Source organism: Oncorhynchus gorbuscha, linkage group LG18 (assembly GCF_021184085.1).
Source record: "Oncorhynchus gorbuscha isolate QuinsamMale2020 ecotype Even-year linkage group LG18, OgorEven_v1.0, whole genome shotgun sequence".
NCBI classification, from domain to species: Eukaryota; Metazoa; Chordata; class Actinopteri; order Salmoniformes; family Salmonidae; genus Oncorhynchus; species Oncorhynchus gorbuscha.
In genome coordinates, this window is record NC_060190.1 from 65,164,687 (window position 1) to 65,177,480 (window position 12,794).

General features: G+C 46.3%; 1 protein-coding gene across 2 annotated transcripts in view; it reads left to right on the top strand.

Moving 5' to 3' along the window:
- LOC124003411 (forkhead box protein J3-like) overlaps window positions 1-12,794 on the top strand; it is a 141,428-nt gene that overhangs the window by 117,532 nt on the left and 11,102 nt on the right. For both annotated transcript variants that reach the window (XM_046311653.1, XM_046311654.1), the window contains exons 4-6: window positions 585-668; window positions 5,406-5,507; window positions 10,506-10,634. In XM_046311653.1, coding sequence (XP_046167609.1) covers window positions 585-668; window positions 5,406-5,507; window positions 10,506-10,634 — 315 coding nt within the window. The remainder of the gene's footprint in view (window positions 1-584; window positions 669-5,405; window positions 5,508-10,505; window positions 10,635-12,794) is intronic.

The following is a 12,794-nucleotide window of genomic DNA, read 5'->3' on the forward strand; positions in this document are numbered from 1 at the left end:
CCCTTGGCAATTGAGATCTTATCAGGATTAATATGAAATATTTGAAATCATGTGTTGCATGTGGCTTCATGGAGGAACACCATTGAAAAAGAAATGAAATGGGTCTGAATACAGAGCTAAATAATGCAGCTGCAGCCCCAGAGGCAGCAGGTCTATTCTCTCCTTGATTAGCCGGGCTCAGACCTGGGCAGAAAGCCAACGCTTTGCTCCAGCTCCCAGCCCAGCTACAGTTGGCTACCTACACTACCTGAGACTGAGGAAGCACTGCTTCAGGAGTAGCTTAGCATTTCACCAGCCACTGTCTAACCATGGAGCATCACAGACGAGGAGAAGCCTCGCCACACAACACAGCTCCCTCCAATATAAAACAAAGCCACACACACACTTATCACACACACCACTGTTTACTCTTGGATTGTGTTTTAATAGCATTTGTTAAAGCCCTATTGTGTCAGTCCCAAAGAAAAGCTTCCGATTCCTTTACCCTTTGTCTGGAGATATGAATCCCTCATGTCCAACGTTCCTGTGGGTATCAGGCCAGGCAGGGCATTGTGTGTTCTTTACTGTGGTCCCTCTCTCCACAGGGCTCCTACTGGGCCATCGACACCAACCCTAAGGAGGACGCCCTGCCCACGCGGCCAAAGAAGAGGCCGCGGTCCGGAGAGCGGGTGAGTCCTCCAGACACGCCACATCCTCCCCTGAAGCTTTGTGTTTTACACATGTAGATACCCTCTCTTAAACAATGCCATCGCCAGTAATGATGAGTGCGCTCATGTGGAGAATTGGGTAACCATATCATACAACGTCTTACATTTACATTTACATTTAAGTCATTTAGCAGACGCTCTTATCCAGAGCGACTTACAAATTGGTGCATTCACCTTATGACATCCAGTGGGACAGTCACTTAACAATAGTGCATCTAAAACTTAGGGGGGGTGGGGTGAGAGGGATTACTTAACCTATCCTAGGTATTCCTTAAAGAGGTGGGGTTTCAGGTGTCTCCGGAAGGTGGTGATTGACTCCGCTGTCCTGGCGTCGTGAGGGAGTTTGTTCCACCATTGGGGGGGCCAGGGCAGCGAACAGTTTTGACTGGGCTGAGCGGGAGCTGTACTTCCTCAGTGGTAGGGAGGCGAGCAGGCCAGAGGTGGATGAACGCAGTGCCCTTGTTTGGGTGTAGGGCCTGATCAGAGCCTGGAGGTACTGAGGTGCCGTTCCCCTCACAGCTCCGTAGGCAAGCACCATGGTCTTGTAGCGGATGCGAGCTTCAACTGGAAGCCAGTTGACGTGAGAGAACTTGGGAAGGTTGAACACCAGACGGGCTGCGGCGTTCTGGATGAGTTGAAGGGGTTTAATGGCACAGGCAGGGAGCCCAGCCAACACGAGTTGCAGTAATCCAGACGGGAGATGACAAGTGCCTGGATTAGGACCTGCGTGAGCTTCCTGTGTCTTTGCGGATGTTGTAGAGCATGTCCAGGAACGGGCCACCGCCCTTGATGTTAGTTGAGAACGACAGGGTGTTGTCCAGGATCACGCCAAGGTTCTTGGCGCTCTGGGAGGAGGACACAATGGAGTTGTCAACCGTGATGGCGAGATCATGGAACGGGCAGTCCTTCCCCGGGAGGAAGAGCAGCTCCGTCTTGCCGAGGTTCAGCTTGAGGTGGTGATCCGTCATCCACACTGATATGTCTGCCAGACATGCAGAGATGCGATTCGCCACCTGGTCATCAGAAGGGGGAAAGGAGAAGATTAATTGTGTGTCGTCTGCATAGCAATGATAAGAGAGACCATGTGAGGTTATGACAGAGCCAAGTGACTTGGTGTATAGCGAGAATAGGAGAGGGCCAAGAACAGAGCCCTGGGGGACACCAGTGGTGAGAGTGCGTGGTGAGGAGACAGATTCTCGCCACGCCACCTGGTAGGAGCGACCTGTCAGGTAGGACGCAATCCAAGCGTAAACAGCCGGAGATGCCCAACTCGGAGAGGGTGGAGAGGAGGATCTGATGGTTCACAGTATCGAAGGCAGCCGATAGATCTAGAAGGATGAGAGCAGAGGAGAGAGTTAGCTTTAGCAGTGCGGAGCGCCTCCGTGATACAGAGGAGAGCAGTCTCAGTTGAATGACTAGTCTTGAAACCTGACTGATTTGGATCAAGAAGGTCATTCAGAGAGAGATAGCGGGAGAGCTGGCCAAGGACGGCACGTTCAAGAGTTTTGGAGAGAAAAGAAAGAAGGGATACTGGTCTGTAATTGTTGACATCGGAGGGATCGTAGTGTAGGTTTTTTCAGAAGGGGTGCAACTCTCGCTCTCTTGAAGACGGAAGGGATGCACGGTCAGGGATGAGTTGATGAGCGAGGTGAGGTAAGGGAGAAGGTTCGGAAATGGTCTGGAGAAGAGAGGAGGGGATAGGGTCAAGCGGGCAGGTTGTTGGCCCGTCACAAGGCGAGATTTCATCTGGAGAGAGAGGGGAGAAAGAGGTCAGAGCACATTTGAGCAGAACCATTGTCGTTTGACTTAGCAAACGAGGATCGGATGTCGTCGACCTTCTTTTCAAAATGGTAGTCATCTGCAGAGAGGGAGGAGGGGGGAGGGGGCGGAGGATTCAGGAGGGAGGAGAAGGTGGCAAAGAGCTTCCTAGGGTTAGAGGCAGATGCTTGGAATTTAGTGGTAGAAAGTGGCTTTAGCAGCAGAGACAGAGGAGGAAAATGTAGAGAGGAGGGAGTGAAAGGATGCCAGGTCCGCAGGGAGGGAGTTTTCCTCCATTTCCGCTCGGCTGCCCGGAGCCCTGTTCTGTGAGCTCGCAATGAGTCATCGAGCCACGGAGCGGGAGGGAGGACCGAGCCGGCCTGGAGGATAGGGGACATAGAGAGTCAAGGGATGCAGAGAGGGAGGAGAGGAGGGTTGAGGAGGCAAATCAGGAGATAGGTGGGAGAAGGTTTGAGCGGAGGGAAGAGATGATAGGATGGAAGAGGAAGAGTAGCGGGGGAGAGAAGCGAAGGTTGGGACGGCGCGATACCATCCGAGTAGGGGCAGTGTGGGAGGTGTTGGATGAGAGCGAGAGGGAAAAGGATACAAGGCAGTGGTCGGAGACTTGGAGGGGAGTTGCAATGAGGTTAGTGGAAGAACAGCATCTAGTAAAGATGAGGTCGAGCGTATTGCCTGCCTTGTGAGTAGGGGGGAAGGTGAGAGGGTGAGGTCAAAAGAGGAGAGGAGTGGAAAGAAGGAGGCAGAGAGGAAAGAGTCAAAGGTAACGTGGGGAGGTTAAAGTCGCCCAGAACTGTGAGAGGTGTCCTCAGGAAAGGAGCTTATCAAGGCATCAAGCTCATTGATGAACTCTCCGAGGGAACCTGGAGGGCGATAAATGATAAGGATGTTAAGCTTGAAAGGGCTAGTAACTGTGACAGCATGGAATTCAAAGGAGGCGATAGACAGATGGGTAAGGGGAGAAAGAGAGAATGACCACTTGGGAGAGATGAGGATAGTGCCACCAAGCTGACCAGACGCTCTCGGGGTGTGCGAGAACACGTGGGCGGACGAAGAGAGAGCAGTAGGAGTAGCAGTGTTGTCTGTGGTGATCCATGTTTCCGTCAGTGCCAAGAAGTCGAGGGACTGGAGGGAGGCATAGGCTGAGATGAACTCTGCCTTGTTGACCGCAGATTGGCAGTTCCAGAGGCTACCGGAGACCTGGAACTCCACGTGGGTCGTGCGCGCTGGGACCACCAGAGTAGGGTGGCCGCGGCCACGCGGTGAGGAGCGTTTGTATGGTCTGTGCAGAGAGGAGAGAACAGGGATAAACAGACACATAGTTGACAGGCTACAGAAGAGGCTACGCTAATGCAAAGGAGATTGGAATGACAAGTGGACTACACGTCTCGAATGTTCAGAAAGTTAAGCTACGTAGCAAGAATCTTATTGACTAAAATGATTAAAATGATACAGTACTGCTGAAGTAGGCCAGCTGGCAGTGGGTGCGTTGTTGACACTACACTAATCAAGTCGTTCCGTTGAGTGTAATAGTTTCTGCAGTGTTGCTATTCGGGGGGCTAGCAGGCTAGCTAGCAGTGTTGTTTACGTTACGTTGCGTTAAAAGAACGACAATAGATGGCTAGCGAACCTAGAAAATCGCTCTAGACTACACAATTATCTTTGATACAAAGACGGCTATGTAGCTAGCTAAGTAGCTAGCTACGATCAAACAAATCAAACCGTTGTACTGTAATGAAATGAAGTGAAAATGTGATACTACCTGTGAATGCGACCGGGTAGTTGAGTTCATACAGCTATTCTTTATGTTCAATCTCTCGCCGATAGACCTCTGTCTCTGTCTCTCTCTCCTGTATACTGTCTCACTCGCACGCACGCAGTAGGAGTTTCTCCTCCCTTTACGTAACGGTCTCTGGATGAGTCTGTCTTGTAGCAGGCTCCTCATTAATAAGCTGTGCCCCAGGCTGCTGTTACTTACATACATTGCATTCTGCAGTCTTTTTTTATTGTTTTACAAACATCAATTAATGTGCACTGGCTGTTCATTCTGAGCGTGAGCTTTTGTCTTTAATTATGTATGAGTCATGTCCAGTGTAACGCACAGCCTCACTGGTTTAGTAAACTGCCCAGATTGACCTGGCTCTGAGGCATCCATCCATCTCTTCCTGGCTGCTGCAGGCGGCAGTCTGTCCCGCTACAAGACATACAGACACAAAGACCCACTCACTCAGTTAAACAGCCACGTGTATGTCTGTGGTTCTAAGATGGGGAGCGGGAGGGAGAGGTGCACATCCTATTCTATACAGTACCTACACCTGTGTGTTTGTGTGTAAATGAGTTTAAATATAGTCATTGGTGTGTAATTCTAAAGCAAAACAAATGCACAGAATTCATGCACTATTCATACTCCAGATGGGACTGTTGGCCTAAAAGGCATCCCATTAAGTCTCAGACATTTAGAAAATTGTGACTTTGTGAAATCTCATTTATGTATATCGTGAATTAAAATTGGTATTGTTGCCAGCCAATCCTCTTACAGTAAGCAGTTTTGGCAGACAGGCGTGGTGGAGTTATCTCCCCCAGTGGAGCGCTCGCTACTCGCAGAGAGCAATGGGGGCTCTTCTCTTCATCTCCTCAGGAAATATTTCAAATGTGACCTAAATAAAGGTGTTGCTTCTTTTGTTATTTATAAATGGTCCTGGTGTACTTTACATACTAGAGACCTGCATTCCTCCCTCTTGCCTGGAAGGAAAACTAGCTTCCCAACAAACACGGCAATATATGAGTGTTAAAACCTATGCCTTCGTACCTATGGCTTGAGGTTATGCATTATTCCTAGAATTAGTTAAGAGTGAATATTTTAGTGGTCCTATATTTGATAATTAGATCAAAGTAATACTTTTGTCTCCCTCCCTCCCCCAGGCTTCCACACCGTACACCCTGGAGTCGGAGTCTTTGGGAATGGACTGTATGATCTCTGGAAGTGCCTCTCCAACTCTGGCAATCAACACTGTGACTAACAAGGTAACTACCCAGCATGCACCTGCACACACTGCACCACCCTGACCCCTCCTTCCTCCCTCTGCCCGCCCACCCACCCACAGCTTGTTCCTCACTGAGAGCAGCACTCAACCGGGACACACACACACACACACACACACACACACACACACACACACACACACACACACACACACACACACACACACACACTACAGTACATCTCACGCTGTAACACACAGCTGCACTGCAGCACAAGAAACACTATCGATGGATACGTGCACACACATTTACATTACATTTTACATTTAAGTCATTTAGCAGACGCTCTTATCCAGAGCGACTTACAAATTGGTGCATTCACCTTATGACATCCAGTGGAACAGCCACTTTACAATAGTGCATCTAAATATTTTAAGGGGGGGGGAAGGGGGGGTGAGAAGGATTACTTTATCCTATCCTAGGTATTTATCCTATCCTAGTGTGGGGTCAGGCAAGTACTAAGATCCAGATTCGTTGTGGAGAAGAAACTAACGTCCACGGGCGTGCCGTAGCGTTTGGCTGGAGGAGTCTTAGTAGCCTGGCGTGACAGTACTGTGTTGCCGTATAACCCTCACTGCAGAGAAAGAGCGGGAGTAGCCACAGGGACTGCAAGCTGTTGGCATTGAATACGCTGTTCACTCTGAAATTGAAATAGGCTTTTTAACCTTAAGCCCTCTCCTCTGGGCCCAGTGGGGGCAGCTCTCTGGAGTAACCTGCAAGAGTTGCTCATTCATTTACTGCAGTGGGCATAAAGAAAATACTGTTTTTTATATAAACTGGGGGAGGGGGGTGCTTTGGGGAAGAGTACTTGAGGGTGGGATGTGTGAGAAGAGGAGGGTGTGTGTGGTCTTGCTCTTCTACCCTCGTGGGGACCTGAAGTCTCCACAAGGATAGTAAAACGAGGACAATTCTCCCTCGTTGGGACGTTTCCCACATCCCGACAAGAACAAAGGCTATTTTGGGGTTTAGGTTTTGGGCTTAGAGAAAATAGGATTTTGAAAGGAAATACATTTTAGGGCCTCACTAGGATAGAACCGTGTGTCTGTGCAGTAAGAGGGAGTGGTGTGTGTCTGCCCTTTCGGTAGGAGGACTGTCTTTGGCGTGTGAGACGGGTTAGGCTGAGCCCCTATAAAACACACACCTCTTCCCTGCTCTCATCTCAACAAATAATCACTTGCCATCGATTTGCTGTGAAAATTGAGGTTTCAAACCTCAGTTGGCCATTTAACACGGACATCCTCCATAGATAACAACAGTTTGATTTCACACGTAAGAATCATGGAAAACAAAACACCAAAAATTCTGAACATCCCTGCTTCAGGCAAGGTTACAGCAGGGCTGTGTTTGTGTGTCTTTTGTTCTCCTGATTGTAACTGTTGCTATGATAAAGTGGAGAAGCAGCAGCAGATCTGAGCCCTACTCCTGAGAGAGCTTGTTTCTCACTGTGTTACACTGTAAACATACAACTGGCCATGCCTCTTTTGGTGCACTGTGCCAAACCACAGGAATTCCCTCTTTCTCGCTCTCTATTTTCCATCTCTATCTCTCATGTTCCTGCCTTCTCTGAGAGGCCAATGGGAGACTGTGTCAGGACTACAGAACCAGTGAGAATCCAAACACGGTCTGTTAGACGTGCCTCAAGTCTCCCCTGCCTTTCATTCTCTCTCTCACACACACACTCACCGCACACACGCGCGTGTTTTAAAACATTTTTCTCTGGTCTATTCTGAGGTAGCCGTTTGCAGTGGTTGTGAATGAGACAGAAGTCTGGCACTAGAGCGTGATAAACGAAGGGGGATTGTAGGAAGAAGTGTGTTTACTGAGGAAAAGTCTGCCGTTGCTTTTCTTTCTCCCTCTTAAATCCTGTGAGCAGGGATTCTGCTGAACCCTGGCAGGCATTGTTAAAGACATCTGGGTGAATCTCGCTTTGATTTCATAATCCAAGTCTCATGCTCCAGATTAGTCTTATGTAAAAGACACACCTGGCTTTTTACTTAATTTACTGCTAAGAATAGAACACACACTAACTCCTGCTAGTTGCTAGCACCAAATACGCATCAGGATTTACTGTGGCAGGAGCTCCTGCCTGTGTGAGCATGCTTGTCTTTGTGGGACTGGATGACTTTGCGTGTGTGTGAGAGAGATGATGACTGAGTTTTGGTCGAGTGGGCGTCTTGACTCTGGGGTCTGTGTAAACCACAGAGCAGTGAGGTCTGGAAATCATCACACTGGACGAGTGGAGTAAAAATAGATTGGTGGTTTAAGGCTAAAACCCGCTCATTACATGTAACATTTATATTTCTACAGTGTGCTGTTTGATTAGCATTGTAGTGCTGATTTTCAGACGTGCCTAAGCCCTCAGTCTTAGCTGCTCATTGATTTCCTCCTTCACGCTAATGAACACTGGAGCCAAGCCCACACTGAGTAGTGGAAGGCAAGAGTCGACTAATTAGCTTCGCTTTCATCCCCTTCCCCCACCACACATTCACTACTACACTGGATCCAACACACTCTCCTCTGACTTATTAAAGCACAACATTTTTGTGTCATTCTCTGGCTGAGTGAGAGCCCACAATGACACACTACTGAGGGAGAGTGCTGTGTGTCAGGATTAGTGCTTTTGAGGACGAGTTTGGTTATAAAAAAAATTATCACAAATTTCAGTTTTGATGATCTTTTTCAACATTGAATGCATTATGAAATAATGACAAATTATTTTAGTGGAAATTCCAAAGCCAAAAATAGTGAATTGCCAAAACATTGAAAACACTCGTCTTTGTCAGTTCCACATTGGGTAGACATTAATAGAAAAAGAGGACATTACTATGAAATAATATTTCAGTTGTGTGTATTACTTGGTTTTTATTTTATGGCTTTATTATTTTTCATTCTTTAAAGCCATCTCTTCTCTTCTAAGGCAGCTAGCCAGACAAACAAACATCTAACGTTCTCTGTACTCCCCACACTGTACTGTCTTTGAGTCATCCTATTTAGCTAGGCTAGCTTGCTAGCTAGTAGCTGCTTATGTATGCTTCATAGCTGTCTGACAATCATTTGAATAGTTCTTCAAAGTATATATGGCATACATTCAAGACCGCTTATGAGCAACTACTCCAACTATCAATCGGGTAGAGCTACCTCAAGAACTGTGTCTATCCCTCTCATTATTGTGTTGTGTACATTCTCATGTGGTCTGTGTCGGCTAGCCGTCTCTGTCCTACCCGGGAATAACAGACACAATGGATTCTGTTCATCGTAGTTAATTACCACGTTTCTACGCTGAACTAGGTCATACATTTGCCTAATGAAATCTACAACTCCCTTCAGCCCAGCATCCCAGAGAGTTCTTGACTAAATGTATCTTATGAATGATTTGGTTTCTCTCTAGAGAAAAATAACTAACTGTGGGACGCTGGGCTGAAGGGAGTTGTAGTTTTTCATTAGGCAAATAGTCTACCTATTTCAGCGCAGAAACGTGGTAATTAGCTACTATGGAATTCAAGTAATTGAACTGACATTTGTCAATTAGTTGTTTAATAACCCCCCAACCCCCAAAACAATTGAGGTAAATTGCTCAGCACTAGTCAGTGGCTGTACTCAGACTGCCTATATAACAGTAACAGGGCAGCAGCCAGATCTGGGTTCAAATGGTGGGTTCTCTTTCAAACACTGAACGGATGATTAAGCTTGACGGATTTACCGGGTTTTCACTTTTGAGATTATTCCATTGGTTCCATTGTGCCAGGCAAGCTCAATCAAGCACAAGCTCAATCAAGCATCAAGCACGTGGTCCTTCTGTAGCTCAGTTGGTAGAGCATGGCGCTTGTAACGCCAGGGTAGTGGGTTCGATCCCCGGGACCACCCATACGTAGAATGTATGCACACATGACTGTAAGTCGCTTTGGATAAAAGCGTCTGCTAAATGGCATATATTATTTATATTAAGTACTATTTGAGCTCAGATCTGGAGGTCAGTCAGGCCTAGACTTCTCTCTGGCCTCAGAATGCAGAGCAGCCTTCATGTCCTGCTGCTGCTGTGTGTTGGACTGGGAGAGAGGGTGCAGGCAGGACCACAGCCACCCAGCCTGATGAGCAGAGAGCCCTGACCGGACACTGGGCAAGACTGAGCACACAGCACCAGCACCATCCAGGCTGTTAGTGCTGCTGCCAATCCCTGCCCTGTCACACACACCAGCCAGTAGCATCGCTCGCATAGCTGCCATTCCACACATTCTTTCCGTTTCACAAAATGGAAAAAAAATGAATGCACGTCTATTCTCTCCGGATCTCATTATATTCATCGCCAGATTGTTTCTACCACCAGTGCTACTTAATATCAGTCTGTTGTGTGACACCACAATACACAATTTTTTTCTTTAGCAAAGCCTTTTCAGATGATAATAATGAAGATGGTCGCGTTGCAGTGCTCTGGTTGCTTGCATTGCTGTATTGAAAGGTCAGGGTCTCGGTTGAATTGAAGACCTTTTGTTGTCCCAAACCGATTTGCGCTCTGTGAGCAGATGGGTCTGACACGGCCAGTAGTGTGACCTTTAGTTGTTTTTTAAATTAAAAAAGGGACACCCTCCCTTACATTCCCAGAGAGAAGAGCCTTTACCTGGACACTTATTCAGAAGGAGCCCCTGTGGCTCGGGTAGCTATGGAGCTTCAGAAAATATGTTCCTGGCCAGCCACCCTGTTAGTCCAAAAAAAGCACTCTGATAACATCCAGTACACAAATGCTTTGAATACACACACAGGTATCGAATTCCTAGACACACAACCACACGCACACAAACCAAATTCAGTTTGTTACGGAACAAAACCCATCCCCAGCCATTATTTGGGCAAATGGTGAATCACCATCAGAATGATAATGATTGTATATGGCATGCAGTTATTCGTCAAACCCTGTTGGTGTTTTTCTAGGTTGTGTGATGTGCGGTGTGCAAGAAAAGCTAACACAGCCTCTTCTTATTTCAGGTGGCATTATACAACCCAGACCAGGATGGGAGTGACAGCCCAAGAAGCAGCCTTAACAACAGCCTGTCTGACCAGAGTCTGGCCTCTGTCAATTTAAACAGTGTGGGCAGCGTGCACAGCTACACACCGGTAAGAGCTCACACTGCTGCAACCTTTAACCACAGTATTACAGCTATACACACTGCTAAACACCAAGCAACACAAACAACTACAGGATCCCAGTTCTTAAACATTTAGAACAGCGATTATCAGCTGGTGGGTTGCGGGAGGTTTTGAATGGGATGTGATTGAGTAAAAAAATATCTAATTTATTTTTATTAAATATAATCCATTCTGAACTTTAACAACTAAAACCAGGTATAATGTGTGTGGAAATTATAATGAACCTATACTTTTAAATAATTGAACCTTCTGAAGTAAAATAGTTCAATCATATTATTTTCAAAAAATATTTATTAGCAGCACTATTTAGTGGATTTGGTTGATTTTATCGTCTCAAACCAGTAAGCTTGAAAGTTCAGACACACTGGTAGGATTGTCAAACGTTTGCCTGTGTTCACACAGCAAAGTTAAAATACTCCAAACCATAAGGTATCAATAGTGTTGTTTGGTAATTGCATATCCACGCGTATTGCTAATGTTGCTATTTTGTTTTTTAAAAACTTGTTGATACTTGTCTAATGGCTACAGCTAGATAACTACCTAGCAAGATGACGAAGAAACAATTTAATTCACTCTCCATAATCTTATACTGTCAGTGCCAGACCATAGCCAAATGTTTAGCTAGATAGCTCAAGTTGGCATATTCTCTAACTAGCACTACCTAGCTAAGGACACTGCACTAACTCGGCAGCTGTTTCATGGAAATGAGCTAATCCATTGTGATTCAATTATGTCAATACTAGCTACAGTGGTTAGATAGTATGTGGTGTTGTGTGCATTGTCTGTGCACTTAGCTTGCTTCCATCCCATAGCCTACATTACATATGAAGTGTGACTGGTTGATCCGTGGATGTACAGAGAAAATGCCCTCTTCTTTTTTCCTTTTCTTTGCTCCCATAATCTCACTGCCGATGGGTACTTGCCAGAACAAAGTGGCGAATATTGGATTGAGACAGACAACCTTGTTCAATTTCGGTCCTTAGGCAAAACAGGTTGAAAACCATTGATGTTTAGAACATGCATGTCAATCTCTAACCACAGTTCCTCAGCTATACATCAGCTAAAACCAAACAAGCACCACAAATAACTGTCACTGTATCACATTTAGACATACAGGAATTTAGGCAGTGCATGCCAATCTCTTATCACAGTAGATAGCTGTAACCCTGGAACTTAAACAGTGTATCAGCTCCACTCTGAGGGCAGTGCCCCAGGCCAGTTAATTACTGTATATCTCATATGATCCGAGAGACCCAGGAGTTTCCCTTCAGAAGAGCTATAGACAGTGAGAGACTAAAGAGGTCGGGGGGTTGGTGCTCTAGCGCAGAATATCAGGGGGGGTTGAGGGAAAGTGAGGGTTGTACACGCTCTTGGAGAACAGACAAAGAGAGCTGCTGCCTGTGATGCCTTCCCACCAGAGATGCCCCCTTCTTTGGTGGGGTCCTCCTGCTTCCCAGGGTGCTATTGCTCCAGGCTCTCTGCATCGATCCGTTCAGACTGATGGATGTCCCTCCAGTGCTGCTGCTGAGAGCAGACTGTTTCTTACTGCCTCACTTCAGCCAGGCAGACTCAGACTGAATTCTATAGCAAGGCAATCTATACTATAGCCCACCAGTATGTCTGCAAAGCCCTTTGTTGTGTTAAAGAATGTGTACTCTAACAGCAAGACTACTTTAAGTGATAGCTCCATTATTAGTGTCCTTCACGTGTTAAACCTGGTGTGGCTTGAAAGCTACCTCTGTGATGCTGCAATAAATGATATATACTGTTCTTAAACATCTAGTCTACTTCATGTAAATGCAAGGTACCGCCTCAGTTATAGAATAGTGATTTCTCCATATGTGTTTTTCTCATCATTAACGTTATTAGACGATTTTGTTATAGGGCAACATTGCCTGCACTCTTATACACCATTGGATCAAATTGACCCTCACACTACTGTACATGGTAAAATGATTGCTTATTTGTACAAGGCTTTGGTGTTTTTGTTTTAAATACATTTTGCAGGCCATCTATTGTATTGGCTTTGTGTTGATTTTGGTTTCTCTTTTAATACTTTTTGAGAAGGATGCAAGCAGTGATCAAGACAAAGGCATGTAGTTGATGTTTAGTTTGAGGAGTGACCAC